Source organism: Bufo gargarizans, chromosome 5 (assembly GCF_014858855.1).
Source record: "Bufo gargarizans isolate SCDJY-AF-19 chromosome 5, ASM1485885v1, whole genome shotgun sequence".
Lineage (NCBI taxonomy): Eukaryota > Metazoa > Chordata > Amphibia > Anura > Bufonidae > Bufo > Bufo gargarizans.
Genome location: NC_058084.1, coordinates 85017939 through 85038373, shown reverse-complemented (window position 1 = coordinate 85038373; position 20435 = coordinate 85017939). Strand labels below are relative to the sequence as shown.

At 45.0% G+C, this 20435-nt stretch overlaps 1 protein-coding gene across 1 annotated transcript; it reads right to left on the bottom strand.

Moving 5' to 3' along the window:
• Positions 1 to 404: 404 nt before the first annotated feature.
• PLEKHF2 (pleckstrin homology and FYVE domain containing 2) lies at positions 405 to 11142 on the bottom strand. The gene is made up of 2 exons (XM_044294860.1): positions 11010 to 11142; positions 405 to 2786 (listed from the first exon to the last, which is right to left on the bottom strand). Exon 2 carries the CDS (start codon positions 2770 to 2772, stop codon positions 2029 to 2031), a length of 744 nt encoding a protein of 247 aa, XP_044150795.1. The 5' UTR covers positions 2773 to 2786; positions 11010 to 11142; the 3' UTR covers positions 405 to 2028.
• Positions 11143 to 20435: the final 9293 nt, after the last annotated feature.

Below are 20435 nucleotides of genomic sequence, written 5' to 3'. Positions count from 1 at the left end.
ACCCCACCAATCCAAACCTTAGATGTGTCACTATAAGGTATCAAATGTTCTTACAAAGTGTTGTTACGGTTTAAGGGTAACAAATCCCATTTCTAGACCCTTTACATGGGATTTGGGGGTTACTATAACTTTATTAGTATTTGCTTTTACCAACTGTATGACAAAACTAGGATTAAGACAACACAGATATAGAAAGGCCCAACCCAAGCTATTAGGGTCCATTCACAAGTCCGCGCTTTGGGTCCAGAACTGGTGCAGACCCATAAATTTTCAATGGGGACTGAAAAGATGCGGACAGCACAGTGTGCTGTCTGCATACGCATTTCCGGTCTGCAGCCCCGCAAAAAAAAAAAAAAAAAAAAATAGAACATATCCTATTCTTGTCCGCAGCTGCGGACAAGAATAGGCACTTCTATTGGGGTGCCGGCATGGTGTTTTGCGGATCCGCAAAACACTGAGGACACGTGAATGGACCCTTAGAAAGATAGTGTTCCTGGAAACATTCAGACCTTCAACTCTTGTCTGAAAAAAACAGCATCAAAAACTGACACCACACCTGTGCCATTTTTTTTGTAGAAAAAAACCCTGAAACCACCCAAACACTGTTCACACGGCATTTTTAGGGGAGGAATTATTTGGTGCACAAATCCAAACGTAGTCAGAAACCAGCAGCACAGAAACCAGCTCCCAATCTTTTCACCAGGAGGCAGTGGTTGACGGCCACAAGAATGGATGTGAACTTTCGTGGCATGGTTGCAGCAAAGAACGTGGCCGCATGAGCAGCAATATAGCCTCGCACTAAAAACAATGGGAAACGGTTTCTGTGCTGCCACCTGGTTGCTTATGGCTGGCAAAATATACCATGTGAATGGCCCCTTAGGGGAGGAATCATGCACACAGCAATAAGGAGGAAACACCCCCCCAACATGTACCACCTTTTTTGGTACAAAAAAAGTAGGGGAATCCTATTCACACAACACATTTGTTCACACTGGGCACATTTATTCCTATATTACTTCCTATAGAATCAGCCACAATAGACTTTCTGTGGAAGTCCTAAAATCTTCCTCTGTTTTTCTGGTAACGTGTGAACAGAGTTCCCTTGTACAACACTGTAGTTTGCTGCATAATTTGCTTGTGAAATTCACTCTGTGTGAACAAATCCTACAGGGCCCTAGGAAGGATCTGCTGACAATTCGGTTGTGGTTGACCAGCTCTGCGGTACGACTGATACCACCAGCACCAATGACCCCCCTCCTCTCTGAATTACACAGGGGTCAGTCATCACGGTACCTGTAGTTTTACCTGGAAGAACAGCACTGCATGATTTTTTTAGATTATCTCAGAAAACTGTATAAAAAAAGTCTGAGTATGCGCGACTGAAACCCAGCCATACGATATCCAACCTAGAGTTTGCAGCTCCCCATGTACGAACTGCTGCATCCTCAGCCACGATTCCCGAGACCTGCTCTCAGGGACTGAGGCGATAACCGACACCATAGGAAACATAGCACTGCAAGGGATCTGAAGGTTCTTGATTCTCAAGGTGTAATTCCCATTTAACACAAGGTGAGTAATAAAATTCGATATATATATGACCAATGGAGCCAATTTTCCAATTTCAGCGCTGAAAGGCACATTGCAGAAATTCTTGTAACAACCCACCCCGCCCTTAGCTTTCTGTAAAAAGATAACAAATAGGAATTTAAGGAAAAAAAAAAAAAAAAAAAAAGCTCTAGAAAAAAATAATTCTATCTGCGCATTATTGGAGCTGGTGCAGAAGAACGAGCAGAAAAGAAAAAAAAAAAAAAAAGCGTATAAAAGGTTTCCCTGAAAGAACCAAAATGATTGTATTGTTATATCAAGGCACATGTAGGTAAATATTCTCAGGCAAAGAAGTATCACCAATCTGGGGGTGCACACAGTCCTCCACTGAAAGCCAGGTTGGTTATAGGATTCCCCAGCACAAGCAGCTAGATTTCATTTTCCTTCCTCTCACCAGTCCTCCCGAGAGGAGTCTTAGCTCCTTCAGTCACTGCTGTCTTCGTCGTCGTCATCGGACATGTGGTTTGCCATTTGGGGAGAACTGGAGAGGGAGTCTGATCGGCCAGACTGACAGGGAAGCAAGTCTCCGTTAGACAGATGGTCATAGCAGAAATCACACACCCGCACAGCCTTAGACGACTGGTTGGGCAAAAGGAATTTCTTCTCTGAACAGGGTCCACAAACAACAAACCCGCATTTCCGGCAGTGGTGCCTCCGGTTGACGGGCGTAAACTTTACTTTCTTACAGCGCATGCACGTGGTAGCCTCAGAATCGGGGATCCAGACGGCAGCATGTTCATTGCTTGGGGTCTTCCCACTTTTGGATATTAAATCATACACGCACTTATTGATGTGGTTCATCCATTCGGATTTCTCTGTAGCTGTGGCTGCGTACACTGCAAACGATTTGGTGGGGGTTTTGATAAGCCATCCGTTGCGCAGATCCCCCTCGTCCGGGATGGAATCGATGGTAACGTTTTCCAGGGGGATGATGTGCTGCTTGTTGTACTTCTTTTTCTGAATGACAATATTTCCATACACCAGAATGTCATTGAACAGGAAAAACTGCCTCGCTTTTGGTTTCTTTCTGCAGAGCTTGGTTAAGACTCCTTCTCCGATAAGAACCCTGCCCTCGATTGCCAGGGGTTGACCGGCTGTTCCAAAGCAGCTTTCTACTACATTTATACGCCTCGCATTAGCTTCACTGTTTGCTAGACGATCCACCATCTTCTTCAGCAGATCTGAAATTATAAAGAGCCTGTGAGTTTTAACAATATATGACATTTTCAATCAGATGCATTAAAGAGGACCTGTCACCAGGCGGAAGAAGGAAACCACGCACATGCCTTAATAGTCACCGCTCCCATGAATGCCTTGATATTTTATGTCTCCAACCCCCCATTCCAGAGATCTGGCCCAATTTATTTTTAGATGCCGGTGTTAATAAAGCCCTAAGCTGGCCATGGATTGCTGAAGTTATGAAGAGGCACCGGCCTCTCCATAACTTCGGCGGATCCTCCACCAGTTCTAAATGTAAGACAGCCTCCGAGTGGTCTTACATTTAGACCTTTTCTTATATCTAATACAGGCGTAGAAAATGACAAATGAGATGGGCCTGCCCCCTTCCCTGGACCTGTCATTAGCGGGGGGAATAGAAGCACATTTTAGCTTAATAAATGACCCCCAATGTTCTCAGAAAGATGGGTCATCCATCAACTGGTGCCAATGAACATGTATGGCCAATAGGATCATCTGTATCGGCCAATATGGACTAAAATGTGCGTGGTTGCATCTGTGCAATGATCGTTAACCAGATTATCATTTATTTAACCATCAACCAACTTCCGCTTAATGTATATGGGGAGGGGGCTCGTCTGCACTGGGTTCATGCAGTGAGCGGGTGGACACAAGGCGCAATTCACAACCCAGTTGAGGATACAAAGTGTTTTTTATTATTTTTTGGTTAGCAAAGACGACGCGTTTCGGGGTATGCAGACCCCTTTATCAAGTCTGTATCCTTGTCACCGTAGGCTAATTGGAGGTCACTCTTGTTGGAGATCTCTTGTTTGGGGGGTGTATGGCGGGCTGCACTGCTTAGTGATGCGGCCGGTGAGTGTCCTCCAGTGGTAGCGCTTCTGCACGTGTAGCCAGTGGCTTGATAAAGGGGTCTGCGTACCCCGAAACGCGTCGTCTTTGCTAACCAAAAAATAATAAACACTTCGTATCCTCAACTGGGTTGTGAATTGCGCCTTGTGTCCACCCGTTCACTGCATGAACCCAGTGCAGACGAGCCCCCTCCCCATATACCACAATTCGCACCAAAGTGGCGGCTTGGCTCCCACCCATGGTCAACTTGGACGTTAATCGGCTGCACCAACCCACATCACCCCACGATTTTAACTCCACCAGAACTGTACTACCAAAAGTACAACCTAACCAAGATGAGTAGCAACCACTCACCCTGGCTAGGAACAAATAACATATCTTGTCAACCACCACCTATGAGCGCCTTCTCCCCTTTTCTCTTTGGCCATTTAATCGCTTAATGTATATGGCCATAAACGAAAACGAGCACCTCCACAAAGCTGATGTTCCTGCAGTAGATAAGGTATACTGCACTAGTACAAGTTACACGGGAGAAATCTGGCCAGTGAGATTTATTTTTGGAGTAGACACATTAGTTATATCTGAACAATTATCCACTCTGTTACTCTTGGAAAATCTATAAATTGACAACTTAGTATTACCGCTACCTCTGCTTTCCAAGCAGTGCGACAGCACAAGATGGGAAATCGTAACACCTAGTTAGCAATGGACTCATACATTTTCAGAAAGAAGAGAGGAATGGCATGAATTAGAAGAAAAGCTGCCCGGGATTGTTATTTCATGGGGAATACAAGGATTTACCAGAATAGACAGTGACACCTAAGCCTGGTCACCACCCCGTGCTGCCTTCACATAGTAGGGCATGAACATGGTGACAGGTTCCCCGTAGGGTGCATTCAGACAACGTATGTATTTTGCGGTCTGCAAAAAACACGGATGACATCTGTGTTGTAGACGGTTTTTTTTGTGTGAACCTATTAGAACAATGCCTATTCCTGTTCACGAATAACAGACAAGAATAGAACATGTTCTATCTTTTATGCGGGGCTGTGGACACACTGATGAAGTGGAGTGGACACATGAGTACAGCACTTTGTGTGCTGCCCGCATTGTGTGCGGCCCCATTGAAATAATTGGATCAACATCTGATCAAAAAATGCAAATCGGATGCAGACCGAAAATATGGTCATGTGAATGGGGCCTTATTGGAATATTTTTCTGCAGCTCGCTTATTGTACCAAACAGAACTTAGCAGGTTGAATATAACACTGTAGTTTAGTTCAATATAAAGTTACGATAATGTCACTAAGTAGAAGATGAGCAAAGAGTCACAGGGCATTTATTCTCCCTAGGACACTGGTAGGTGCAGTGATTTATTGACCCCCCCCCCCCCCCCCCCCCCCCCCCAGACTGGCAGTGCATAAATTCTCAGATTGTGGAGACTTATTATCCAGGCAGGATTCATCCTTGCGGAGACATCTGTCCTGGACCACACATGGTCTTCCTGCTCTAAGTAGTAAAACAGCACATGGTGGGAGAGGTTGCTTTTTCAGGCTACATGCACACAAATGTATTTTGTTTCTGTGTTTGTTCTGTTTTTTGGCGGATCAGATGCCGACCCATTTGTTTCAATGGGTCCGCAAAAAATGCGGACAGCACACTGTATGCTGTCCGCATTTATATGTCTGTTCCGTAGCCCTGCAAAAAAATATAAAGCATGTTCTATTCTTGTCTGTTTTGCAGACAAGAAAAGGCATTCTTATAATGAATCCGCAAAAAAAAAAAAAAAAAAACACTGATGCAATACGGATGCCAAAAGAACGTTATCCATATTCTTTGCGGATCTGTGTTTTGAATGCAGCCTTAGGATGCTTGCACACGACCGTATGTATTTTGCGGTCCGCAAAAAACGGACCCACTAAAAATATGCATGACATCCGTGTGCATTCCGTATTTTGCGGAACGGAACAGCTGGCCTCTAATAGAACAGTACTATCCTTGTCCGTAATGCGGACAATAATAGGACTTTTTTTCGTTGAACAGAAATACAGAAACGGAATGCACACAGTATCTGCCTTTTTTCGCAAACCCCCCCCCTCCAAAAAAAAAAAACACGACACGGACACGGAATGAAAATACGTTTGTGTGCAAGAGGCCTTACCCTGATCCTAGCAGTCTGCCGAATTAAATGATTGAGGACATGATTAGACAATGATTCTTATGGGGCTCCACTGATCGGACTTGGGCGCCTAGGCCACGGATGGTCGTGACATCACGGCCTAGGAGAAGTAGCAGGGGTCCCGGGTGTCGACTCTCACCGATCAGATCGAATGGGGTTGAGCTGCAATGCCAGGCAAAGCCGCTATACCATGTACGGCACTGTGCTTGATGAATTATGAAAAGTTGCATAGTACCTGCCTCCAAAACCGCCTCTGGCGGCGCTATACAACCCTGATTTGTGCCAGTGACACGCAGAAGTCCGCACTTAGCACAGTGATGTGAAGCCCAGTATGTCACTGGCAATAAACAAACACAGGTTTGCGCTGTGCGATGCAGTGTGAAAAGGGGGAGCATTGGAGCAAGAAAATATATAGTAAAGGAATAAAGAAAAGCTTATATCAGAACCTCTTTAAGGGTCATTTAGAAGGGACTGATCACAACCTGGGTAGTAAAGCTGAAAGACAACAGGAAAAGAATACCAAAAATAAGATATTATTGCGACACCTCAGGTCAAACTTCCAGTAGCGAGATCCAGCAGCATTTACAATTTTAGACCAATTTCAAGACCAGTTTGTCCAGTTTAGGACTTGCACAATACCCTCATCAGTGCAGAAAAGGGAGAAAACCAGCAGGAAGCTGTGAACAGTTTCACATACCTCATGTAAAAAATATACTGCTAATCATGGGGTTGGCAGGCGTATACAGGGAGAAATGCAGCTGAACCACACACACCTCTCAGCTGCTCCTGCACAAACAGGCGGCCAGCAGTGACAGATGGAGATGTGGAGGAGCCAGGGCTGACATGCTGGATCACTCACCACACATGACCCTATAAGCTCATGTATAAAACGAGATTAATGGCAGTGCCACTACCAGTCTAATGTGACAGGAGAGAGCAGCTGATGGGTACAGTGCAACCGGGTCAATCAGGCCACACAGTATTTCTTTAAAGGAGTCATCCGAGATTTTGATATCGACAGCCTGTCCTCAGGATAGATAACCAATATCAGATTGTTGCGGGTCCGACTCCCTACACCCCTGCCGATCAGCTGTTTGAAGAGATGGTGGCGCTCTGTTGAACGCTGCGGCCTCCTCCCAGGACAGTGAAGTCCCAGACATCGGTCACACGGCCTACAAGTGAAAGGGGCTGAGCTGCCATCCTAAGCACAGCCACTATATGAAGGGTGGCACGGTGGTTGGTGAGCTAGGAGGAGGCTGCGACGCTTACCGGAGAACTGCAGCCTCCAGAAACGGGAGATTGTGGGGGCGCGGGGAGTCGGATCCCCACCAATCTGATATTGATGAGCTAATTCTAATGAATCTAAAACCAGAGAAATTAGAGAGAATACAGAACTGGAATAAATATACAATATAATTCATGGTTTACGCTGTGATAAGGTCGACACACTGACCCCAAGTTCACACCTGAGCGTTTTAAAGCGCGTTCAAACGCGCTGTAAAACGCTCAACACATGAAAACCAATGCTTCCCTATGGGAATGATTCTCACCTGGGCGTTTTACAGCGCGTACGATCGCACTGTAAAACGCCCGACGCATAATCAAGTTCTTGAGCTTCTTTGGGGCGTTTTGACGCGCGTTTGTGGCCATAGGACACTGCAGTCAATAACACAAACGCGCGTTTACTATTACAAAAAAACGTGCATAAAAACGCGCGTTTGAGAAACGCTCAGGTGTGAAAGCAGGGTTAGAGAACCTCACAAGTGCCCAACGATCAGGGACAGAGCTGAGCCTAGACCAGTGATGGCTAACCTCCGGCACTCTAGCTGTGGTAAAACTACGACTCCCAGCATGCTCCATTAATTTCTATGGAGTTCTGAGAACAGCCAAGCAAGCATGCATCTTGGGAGATGTAGTTTTACCACCACAATGCCAAAGGTTAGCCATCAGCGGCCGAGACTATGTGACCAATGGTCAAGATGTTACTGGCCGATGGTAAGCAGCAAGAAGGCAGCAGCGCTTTCTCAAACAGCTGATGGGCATTCCCGCATGTCGGACCCCCACTGATCAGATGCGGATGTCCCATCCAGAGGGCAGGTCATCGACTACAGAGAGAGTCCGTGTGGCTAGTTACTTCTCTTCTTTGCTAGGAGAGGTTTCTCCCCACTGTGACACACATGAATTTCGCTCTGGCGTTTCTTTCAACCTATAAAAAAAAAATTAATAATGTTTTTGAGGTTTTTTTTCTTCTTACCGCTAGCATTTTCTTATTGCCATTTTCCCTGGCAAAATGCAAGCCAGGAGCTCCAGCACACTGCAGATTTGTAAAGCAGTAAGAAAGAAAAATTGTCACCTAACCCAAAAAACACACAGACCAGAAGCCCAAAAAAAAAACAAAAAAAAAAAAAAGCTTGTGCGTCTTGCATGTCATATTTCCCATGCACGGTCAGTCCAGTATGGAGTGTGGTATGGTATATTCCTATGGCCACAGATTATTATTTTTTTCTATGAAGATTTCAGAACAGTGCTGAAACCATGGTGGGTCTCCGCACGCAGATTAGCCACGTGGATCAGCCCTGGATACCACGCCAAATATATGCTGAATTTTTCCAACGTATATTTTCTGCTTTTGCCTTACTGCATCAAAAACTGCATGTGTGAATATGGCGACAGCTGTCAACTAAGTTTTTTTTTTTTTGGAATCTGACAAACACACACCTGTTGTGGTGACAATCTGAAGTCAACTGTGACAAGGTCCAGTGACAAATGAGGTTTGACAGCATTTTTTGTTTCATTTCTTCATGTGGCTCCAACACAGGAATGTGCAGCAGATGCCACAAACTCACATCCATCTGCTCACATTTAGGCCCCTTTCACACGGGCGAGTATTCCACGCGGGTGCTATGCATGAGGTGAACGCATTGCACCCGCACCGATTCCTAGGGCTGTGCACATGAGCAATGTTTTTCACGCATCACTGCATTTTTCACGCAACGCAGGCCACATAGAAGTGAATGGGGCTGTGTGAAAAATCGCATCACATCCGCAATTAAGTGCAGATGTGGTGCCATTTTCATGCATGGTTGCTAAGGAGATGAGCGACCCGGGACCCCATTTACTTTATTATTTTCCATTATAACATGGTGATCATAGAAAATAATAGCATTAAGTCCAATGTCAATTGAGGGTTAAAAAAATATAAATACTACTCACCTCATCCACTTGATCACACAGCCGGGACCCTCTTTGTTCTTCTTGAAGGACCTGCAAAAGGACCTTCGCTGACGTCATCGCGCTCACCCGTCGGCACAGGTCCTGCTGAATGAAGATAGAAGGACCTATCTTCATTCAGCAGGACCAGCGCTGACGTCACTGCGCTCACCAAGTGGATGGGATGAGTTTTTATTATTTTTTAACCCTCAATTGACATTGGACTTTGCATTCTGTAGTAAGAATGCTATTATTTTCCATTATAACCATGTTATAATGGAAAATAATAAAATCTACAGAACACCTAACCCAAATCCGAACTTCAGTGAAGAAGTCCGGGTTCGTGTCTGGGTACCACATTCAGTTTTTTTCTCATGCACATGCAAAACGCATTGCACTCGCGTGGAAAAAAAACTGAACATCGGAACGCAATCGCAATCAAAACTGACTGCAATTGCGTGCTTACACGCACAATTCTCCCTGAACGCATCTGCATCGCATCTGGCCCTCACCCACGACGCCCGTGTAAAGGGAACCTTAGACAAACCTGCCAAATCACACAAAAATTAAAAAACTACACCTGGCATTCCGTATATTTTTTCTTGAAGGGGTTATCATAGATGCCCTACGATCACATGCTGTACACTGGGCACGTGGTCCCAGTCTGGGGTTTACAACCTGCTGCGCGAGTCTGATTCTCTAGCATGCGCTGCGGGTTCGAAGCCAAGGCTGGGATCATGTGCCTAATGTTTGGCATGTGAACCCGGACGTGGCTGCTAGTCATACACATTAGGTGCATGGCAGCCAAACCTCTGGATCTTGGCAGGACCTGATGACAATCTAGAGCAGGGATCAGCAACCTCCGGCACTCCAGCTGTTGTCAAACTACGACTCCCAGCATGCTCCATTCACTTCTCTGGGAGTCCTTAGAACAGCCAAGGAGCTGTGCATGCTGGGAGTTGTAGTTTCACCACAGCTGGAGTGCCGAAGGTTGCTGATCCCTGATCTAGAGTGTGTGTATGTGTTTGTGGGAGGGGGCTTGCAATGGCAGATTTGATGGGAGATAAGGATCGGGCATGTTGTATGAGCCTTTTGTTCTCAAGAGACAAGCTGCTGCCAGGAGTCCCCCTCATCCTAGCGAGAATACATGCTTGCTCAGCCGAGTTGCGCTCCTTATCCTTGGCTGCCCTGCTCTGGTCCTCAGCTGCGGCCAATAAACTGCCACAGCGGTGACCTGCTCCCCTTGTATCACGTCAAATGGTCACAGGATGCAAGGGTTGGAGGTCAACGCTGCAGCCGGTCATTGGCTGCAGTGGCATCAAAGCTGATGTTGACAGCAAAGGACCCTAGAACGGCAGTGACAGGCGGGGAGCAAAGGATCCAGGACCCAGCCTCGGGGAGCAGGCGTCTCTTTTGCAGGTCTGGGGGGGGGGGGGGGGGGGGGGCTGGGTGTTTGCCAAAAAGAACCCCAAAAGGTGGGCAACACCTTTAAGGCCCTATAAGTTTAGCATGTATGCCTGTAAAAGCTCTAGTACACCCACAGGGCTCCAAAAGGGTGTCCTTCTGACCTCTATTAGGCCCGTATACCGGGAAAAACAGAATGTGAACGAGGTCCAACCTTGTCACAGGTCGCCATCATCTCTGGGCCACCACAGTACCGCAGATGGAATAATTAATCAGCTCAATGACAATGGTCGCCTATCACTGCCAAAAAATATTGGGGCTCCAATAGTGTAAGCAGTCAGGCCGCAGGACATTATGGGAAGTAATAAGTTGCACGATCTTTTCAGTAATCGTACGACCATATCGATCAATCAGCTGACGCCTGCCCGGTGGAGCTATACTCCAGACCTGTCACTCGAGGAGTCCTGACAACAACATGGCAGCCGCAGTGCCCAGCAGACGAAAACTTTTCCCCGCCGCCCAGAACAGTAAACAGCAGCGTCTTCCTGTCTTCTCCACAACTTACCAGGGACTGACGTAACCGGAATGCCCCGCCGTCCTCCGGTTATACCGCCTACGTGCGGGCTGCCTCTCCTGCACCGAGCAAGGGGACGGAAGCGGAGACCCTGATAAATAGACGGCGGACGAGGGACTCCCGGGAGCGGCCACTCCCCTCGTCACGTGCGTCCACGCCCCGCCCTCCTCGGCTGGGACACAGCGGGAAGGGCAGAGTCTGGGCGGCCGGGAGTTTGTGTGGAAATAACCAAGCGCTGTCCTCTTTGGCGGGAACTACCGCTCAGATACCGGGCCCGTCCGTCCTGAGGCCTCGGCCATTGTTGTGTGGGGTCCCGGGTGTGACAGGGGTCAGGGGGGTAGCGGTGGAGGAGGAGGGCGCGGGCGCTGCTGCGGTTAGGTAATAACGGCTGACGAGGCGGCGCCATCTTGAGGGCAGTGGACGGAGAAGGCGGCTGTGGGGAGAGTTGTCTGTGGGATATATATATATTTACTGTAATATTCCCTGTTGGATGGCTGTGACAGGACATACACCAGAAAGTCCAAACTACACAGAGCCTATAGGACCCCATAGCAAAACTAGGGCTACGTTCACAAGACTGTAATAAACATATAACATTTTCAATGTATTTTTTGCTGGTTTTACACCCAAATGGACACCATTTTTAACATCCCTTAGACAGGAGTGTAGCCGTTAAAGATGGGCACATAAGTGCTATATTGTCTTTTAGAAGTAAAAGAATAAATAAAAATTACCTCATCCAATTGCATGCGTGGACGAGGCAGTTGCTCCTTTCTTGATTCTAAAGGACCTGTGTTACGCCATGATTACGTCATCACGCTTGGAGCTCAGGTCCTTCAGAATGCCTGTGCAAATGAACGAGGGGCGTTTTTTTTTCCCCCCCGGTTAAAAAATGAACATTATAGGGGGGTATTATTACCACTGGGAGCCACTATGGGGGACATTACGTATGCTGCAGGGGTTGGGATATTAACCACTTCACATCTGGGCCATTTGCCCCCTTCCTGACCAGGCCTAATTTTGCAAATCTGACACATCTCACTTTATGTGGCAATAACTTTGGAACGCTTTTACTTATCCAAGCCGTACAGAGTTTGTTTTCTCGTGACACATTGCACTTCATGCTAGTCATAAATTTGAGTCAATATATTTCACCTTTATTTATGAAAAAATCCCAAATTTACCCCAAATTTTGACATTCGAAATTTCTCTGCTTTTAAAACAGAGTGATACCCCATAAAATATTTATTACTTAATATTCCCCATATGTCTACTTTATGTTGGCATTATTTTGGAAATGTTTTTTTTTTTTTTTTTTTTTTTTTTTAATTAGGACGTTAGAAGTTTAGAAGCAATTCTTAATTTTTTTTTTTTTTTTTTTTTTATAAAATTGCCAAAGCCCCCTTTTTAAGGACCAGTTCAGGTCTGAAGTCACTTTATGGGGCCTACATGATGGATGACCCCATTGTAGAAACTACACCTCTCAAGTTACTTAAAACCGATTTTTACAAACCTTAACCCTTTAGGCGTTCCTCAAGAATTAAAGGAAAATGGAGATCAAATTTTAAAATTTCACTTTTTGGGCAGATTTTCCATTTTAATCAAATTTTCTCTTTAAAGGGAACCTGTCACCAGGATTTTGTGCATAGAGCTGAGGACATAGGTTGTTGGATGGCCGCTAGCACATACGCAATACCCAGTCCCCATAGCTCTGTGTGCTTTTATTGTGTAAACAAAAATGATTTGATACATATGCAAATTTATCTGAGATGAGTCCTGTATGTGAGAGGAGTCAGGAACAGGACTCCATCTCAGGTTAATTTGCATATGTATCAAATCGTTTTTGTTTACACAATAAAAGCACACAGAGCTATGGGGATTGGGTAATGTGGATGTGCTAGCGGCCATCTAGCAACCCATGTCCTCAGCTCTATACACAAAATCCCAGTGACAGGTTCCCTTTAACACGTCGATGGTTAACAGCCAAACAAAACTCAACATTTATTACCCAGATTCTGCAGTTTACAGAAGCACCCACATGTGGCCATAAACTGCTGTATGGGCACACGGCAGGGCGCAGAAGAAAAGGAGCGCCACATGGTTTTTAGATGCCATGTCCCATTTGAAGCCCCCCTGATGCACTCTTACAGTAGAAACTCCCAGGAAGTGACCCCATTTTGGAAACTAGGGGATAAGGTGCCAGTTTTATTGGTACTATTTTTGGGTACATATGATTTTTTTATCATTCATTATAACACTTTATGGGAGGTGACCAGAAAATTGGTTGTTATAGCACAGTTTTTATTTATTTTTACAGCGTTCGCCTGAGGGGTTCGGTTAAAGGTAGGCGATACCTAATGTGTATACTTTTATTTATTTAAGTTTTACACAATAATAGCATTTTTTAAACAAAAAAAGTTTTAATGTGTGCATGTTCTGAGAGCTATAGTTTTTTGTTGTTTATTTAGAGATTTTCTTATGTAGGGGCTTATTTTTTGCGGGATGAGGTGACTGTTTTATTGGTACCATTTTGTCGGACATACGCCTTTTTGATCACTCGGTGTTGCACTTTTTGTGATATATTTATAGAGCTGGCCGTCAAGGAAGCGGCAATACCAAATATGTCTATTTTATTTTTTCTATTTAAAAAATTTTTTTTTCTTCTTATTCCTTACTTTTATTTTTTTTATTTTTTTACACACGAAACCTTTTTTTTATTTATTTTACACTTTTCGTCCTCCATAAGATACTACAAGACCTCTGGGGGACATTTAACTTCACTTTTTTTCTTTTTACTGTTTATTTCTCCTGTAACTGGGGCTGACATAGCCTCAGTGCAGGGCTGATCGAGGTCTGTGAAAGACCTCACAGCTCCTGCACTCTCTGGCCCCGGCGATCACATGACCGCCGGGCCGGCACAGGAAGTGCATAGCGCTTTCTGCACTGTATACACAGTGCTCGGTGAGTGCTGTGTATACAGCGATCTAGAAGGCAGGGACACCTGGGCACTGTCCCTGCCTTCTCTAAGGCTGAGTTCACACGGGCGAGATTTCCGCGCGGATGCAATGCGGGAGGTGAACGCATTGCACCCGCACTGAATCCGGCACCATTCATTTCAATGGGGCTGTGTACATGAGCGTTTTTTTTCACGCATCACTTCTGCAATTCTTGAAAATCTCAGCATGCTCTATATTCTGCGTTTTTAACGCAGGACAGGCCCCATAGAAGTGAATGGGTCTGAGTGAAAGTCGCAAGCAAGTGCGGATGCGGTGCGATTTTCACGCATGGTTGCTAGGTGACAGTCTATTCACTGTATTATTTTCCCTTATAATATACATGGTTATAAGGGAAAATAATAGCATTCTGAATACAGAATGCTTAGTAGGTGATCAATTGAGGGTTAAATTTTTTTTATAAAAAATGAAGTCACCTTCTCCTCTTGATCGCGTAGTTCCCGGTCTCTTCTTTAATGATGAATTACCGGCTAGGACCTGTGGTGACGTCAGGTCATATGGTCCATCACCACGGCGATGGACCATGTGATTGGAGCATGTGATCTGATGTCACCACAGGTCCTAGCCAGTAATTCATCATTAAAGAAGTAAAGAGACCGGGAACTACGCGATCAAGAGGAGAAGGTGAGTTAATCTTTTTTTTTTTTTTTTTAACCCTCAATTGATCACCTACTAAGCATTCTGTATTCAGAATGCTATTATTTTCCCTTATAACCATGTTATAAGGGAAAATAATAACATCTACACAGCACCGAACCCAAACCTGAACTTCTGTGAAGAAGTTCGGGTCTGGGTACCACAACTAGAGGGGTTAAAAAAAAATAAAAAAAATGTAACTCACCTTAGTCCACTTGCTCGCGAAGCCCGGCATCTCCTTGTGTCTCCGCTGCTGATGAACAGGACCTGGGGTGAGCAGCTCCATTAAATAGAGCTTAAGGACCTTCGATGACGTCACTCCGGTCATCACATGGTCTTTTACCATGGTGAATCACCATGGTAAAAGATCATGTGACGTACCATGTGATGACCGGAGTGACGTCATCGAAGGTCCTTAACCTGTATTTAATGGAGCAGCTCACCCCAGGTCCTGTTCATCAGCAGCGGAGACACAAGGAGATGCCAGCTTCGCGAGCAAGTGGACTAAGGTGAGTTAAATTTTTTTTTATTTTTTTTTAACCCCTCTAGCGCTGGTTTACTATGCATTCTGTATTCAGAATGCTATTATTTTCCCTTATAACCATGTTATAAGGGAAAATAATACAATCTTCAGAACATCAATCCCAACCCGAACTTCTATGAAGAAGTTCGGGTTTGGGTACCAAACATGCGCGATTTTTCTCACGCGAGTGCAACGCATGACAATGTTTTGCACTTGCGCAGAAAAAATCGCGCATTTTCCCGCAACGCACCCGGCTCTTATCCGGGCAAAAAAAATGACGCCCGTGTGAAAGAGGCCTAAGGGTTGCCCTGCTGTCACTAACAGTGGGCAACCCAATCAGCAGCTGCAGTTTCTGAACGGATGTTCAGGAACGTCCATTCAGAAATAGAGAACCACCTCCCGGACGTTTTTAGCCTATGGGCGGACGGGAGGTGGTAAAAAAAAAAAGCGATGAAATTCCAGCTGTTAAAAATGGCTGTGAAAAACTGTTAATTTTCCTGGCTATTTTTTTTTTCACTGTCTAACGTGACATTCACATCTCTGTATTGAACAATGGCAGAGGAACATCCTGACAGAGTTCACTGTCATCTGGCTCAGCTGGATAACGGCATGCAACGGTGGATCCCTATTAACTGCATAGGGACTTGGCCACTTTCACGCAGAGTCCTTTATGGACAACTTTTTTGTATGGCCAAAAGTCGTCATTTATGGTGGAAAGTGGCCGTATCCCATTGTAGGGACCTGGTGTTACGCAGCCCTATCTGGCAATGCCAGTTAAGCTGAACTCTGGCAGGATGTTTCTCTGACAGAGTTTACAACTGAGATGCCAGCGTAGCCTTACTATGGTTTCCCTTTCCCACCAAGATTTCCAGTGTGTCTGAGCCAAACACTCCTAGATTCGGGGGATACTAATATCTCGTTATGGAGAGCGCCTAAACAGCCTTGAGGAGACATATAGGGCAGGCAACTCTCCTCTGGAATTCTGCAGATGAGATGCCTGGTTAATTATTATCCAAGTCATGTCTGAAGGCCTAATTAATAGGTTGAACATTGACTTATAGGATAGCTGCCTTGCATCTGGTGGCATCAGAGGCAGAGCTTGCCAAGGGCTTATTTGCAAACACTCCTAAGTAATGCTGACTGCAAAACATCACTCTCAAAATTTCTGACAAATGTAATTAACCAATTCCTAACCAGACCATTTATCCTCCTTCCTGACTAAGTCTAAGGGTACACGAACGCGTGCAGATTGCAGGTCCGCTATATATGGGAACCGGCTGTGTATGCTTTGCTTCATGGATGCCGACCTATTCGCTTAAATTAGTCAACAAAATGTGAAGTGGAGACACTACAGAGTGCTTCCGTGGGATTTCGGTCCGTGTCCACGCGAAATGGAACATGTTCTATGTTTTTTCGGTGTGGACTGAATTTTGCAGATTGCGGACTCGTTCAAGTGAATGGGTTTCTGCAGCGGCAGGCACACAGCCGTTACCCACATGTTGCAGACCGCTATTTGCGGTCAGCAGCACAGGGAGCACATATTCATGTGCTCCAGCCCTAGTTTTTAATATCTGACATGTCACATTATGTGTTAATAATTTTGGAATGCTTTTACTTACTAAAGCAATTCTGAGATTTTTTTTTTCGTGGCACGTTGTACTTCAGGTTAGTGGTAAATTTGAGCCGATATGTTTTACCCTTTTACTGTAAATTTACTGTATCTTTTGCTATATAAGACGCACCCGATAATAAGACGCACCCCAGGTTTAAGAGTAGGAAAATAACATTTTTTTTTTTCATCAGACCTTATCTCAGATCAGACCCCCATCAATATCAAGACATCACATCAGCCCTCCATGTCAGAACCCCATCAGACCTTAGATCAGCCCACAATGTCACAGACTGTCACAGTGTAGGGGGAGGGGAGGAACACAAGAATGACAACAGAAGGAAAATGACCAGAAACTAGGCCTCAAGGGAAATGGAGACCACCTACGGAAACCGGAAACCTAGCCCTGACTCCCTTCAGTATGAATAGACCCTGAAGGTGGGAATATTCACACACTGGAAACCTAGGCCTAGGGGGCATTATACTGGCACACATGGGAGTATCTACTATGGAGCTTTATACTGGCACACATGGGGGGAGAGGAGCACTATGTAGGCATCTACTAGGGTGCATTATTTACTGGCACACATGGGAGAGGGGCATTATGGGGGGCATTATTTACTGGCACAGACGGGAGGGAGCACTATGGGGGCATCTACAAGGGGGCAATATTAACTGGAACATATATTAATATTATACTGGCACTATGGGGGGGGGGGAGCAGCCATATGAGGGTATCTACTGGGGGCCCTATATATTGGCATTATATACTGTCACACATTAGGGGCATTTTATACTGGCACAAACTATATGTGCAATGTAAGGATGAGTACCATAGTGGCATTTTATACTGGCATACATTATATGGGCACTATTGGGAAGGGAGGGTGAGGAACATTATCGGAACATCTACTTGGGGCACTCTATGGGGGCATTTTATACTGGCACATTATGTCAGGCACCATAGAACGGGGGGAGGAGCACTATGGAGGCATCTACTGGGGGCAATATATAGGAGTATTTTATAATGGTGCAAAATGATGGGGACATTAGTTCAACTGGGGGCACGAAGAGGGTTTTTTAAGGGCACACAGTAAGGTGCATTGGCACATATAAGGGCACTATAGGGACATTGGCTCGACTAGAGGCACTAAGGAGGTATTTTTTTGTGTCATTATTTTTGGGGAACATTATGTTTATTAGTGTCAGGGACACTATTTGCTGAGCGCAGTTATATTTTCGGGCACTTTGCCAATAATTATTGAAGGGGCACTATCTGGTACTAGTTTTTTCAGGGAGTTTATCTGTTTCTGTAGTATTGGGGAGCACAGCAGGCACAGGATGGGGTGTTCAGAAGGTTGGAGGATGTTGGAAAAGTAGGAAACTAAGATGTCTGTTTGTCAAACTCTGCAGAGAGAAGAGACGGCTAAAAGGAATCATCATGGTGGTCTGGTCTAAAAAGAGAAGATCTAAGAAGACGTCACTGGATGTACAAGATATGTGGCACTGTATTAGGCTACTTTCACACCTGTGTTAGTGATTCTGGCAGGCTGTTCTAGCTGAGAACAGCCTGTCGGAATTCACTGGATCCGTCACTGCTGGATGCAGACGGAATGCTCGCCGGCCCCATTAACTATAATGGGGTACGGTAGAGAGCCGGCCACAATCTGGCAAAAATGCAGAGAATCAGCGGGACATAAACCACTGCATGCTGTGGTTTGTGTTCGGACGGATCGTAGTGCCGTGGGTGTGAAAGTAGCCTTACCTTGTATGTTTTGTATTTCTGTATGTAATATTAGGAGGGAATAGGTTAGGTTGAGAATTTGGCGTGGGGGGTGGAGGGGCCCAGGCACTTTCTTTGTACAGGGACCCTCTGCTGTCTGTGTCAGCCCCTGGAGGGAGGAACACAAGAATGACAACAGAAGGAAAATGACCAGGAACTAGGCCTCAAGGCTAGGGAAATAGAGACTAAACCTAGCCCTGACTCCTATCAGTATGAGCAGTATGAATATTCATACACTGGAAACCTAGGCCCTAGAAACCCTGAAAAGCCCTAGGATTAGTGACTGTCTGAGACAACTGATTCCTTCCCAGATAAACGAACCAGCATCTCCTTGAGGCCCAGTAAACAAGAAAATGGGAACAACAAAATACCAAGAGATGTACACTTATCTTCAATACAAAATGGATGAGCAGGAACTCAGATTAGAACAACACATTAGCTCTTCCAACGCCAGGCAGAGAATATCAACCGCATGGTATGAAGTGCGAGTCAAGACTAAATAGATAGCAGTAATGACCACCAGCTGCACCTGGGATAACAGGTGTGGTCATTACTAACAACAACAATGCAATAAGTGAAAACAGAAAGACTGTCAGATAACCTTACGTTCCGCCAGTCTCTCAGATCTTCTAACCTCTGTCATGGGAGGGACAGTGACATAGACCCCCATCAGACCTCAGATCAGCCCTCAATGTTAGACCCCATCATACCTCAGATCAGATTAAAATAAAAACCTCCTCTTGCCTGTCCTGCGCCACGGATCCTCTTCACCTCCGGCAGAAGTTGTGCTTCCCGGTCTGCGCTGCTCTGTCACCTGACTGCATCAGGTCATAGTGTGCGCACTACGTCCTGATGCTGTACGCTGTCAGGACAGTGAAGCGCCGACCCCAGCAAGGAAGACAGGGGTGGATGAGTACCACAAGCGCTTGTGGCGTTTCGCTCCCAACTCTTGGCACCTAATTCATACTAGTATTCGCTTTATAAGACGCGTGGCCATTTCCCCCCTACCTTTGAGGGAATAAAACTGCGTCTTATAAAGCAAAAAAATAAATAAATCTGGCTAAATTAGCAATTTTCTACATTTGAATTTCTCTGCTTTTAAGATAGATAGTGATGTTTCACAAATAACTTGCTGATTAACATGCACCATATGTCTACTTTATGCTGGCATCATTTTATTTATATTGTTAGAAGGCTTTGAATTTTAGAATCAAGTTTCCCAAAACTGACTTTTTTAAGGACCAGTTCAGGTCTGAAGTGACTTTGAGAGGCTTACATAATAAAAACCACCCGTAAATGACTTTGTTTTAGAAACTACATCCCTCAACTTATGCAAAACTGATTTTAGAAACTTTGTTAACCCTTTAGGTGTCCCATAGGAATTAATGCAAAATAGAGGTGAAATGTAAAAAATATGCTAATTGTTAGCATATTTTCCATGTTAATCAATTTTCATTTAACACAGAAAGGATTAACAGCAAAACAAACCTCCATATTGATTACCCTGATTGTGCATTTTACAGAAACATCCCATATGTCTTCGTAAATCTCTTCATGCATGGGTACAATGGAAGGGCTTAGGAGGGAAGGACCGCCATATAGTTTTTGGAGGCAGATTTTGCTAAAATGTTTTTTGAGCGGTATGTTGTATTTGAAGAGACATTGAGGTAGCCTTACAGTGGAAATCCCCATTTTCACAAGGGCTATTAGGAGAAAAAGATCCCATCAATTTGTTATGCATTTTCTCCTGTACAGATTTTGATGAATTGATTTACTAGCACAATGTTGCTTTAGAACAGGGATGCTCAACCTGCGGCCCTCCAGCTCTTGCAAAACTATAACTCCCAGCATG

Bases quoted from the DNA above. Each gene is read 5' to 3' on its own strand.
- PLEKHF2 (XM_044294860.1), bottom strand. From the start codon at position 2,772: ATGGTGGATCGTCTAGCAAACAGTGAAGCTAATGCGAGGCGTATAAAT.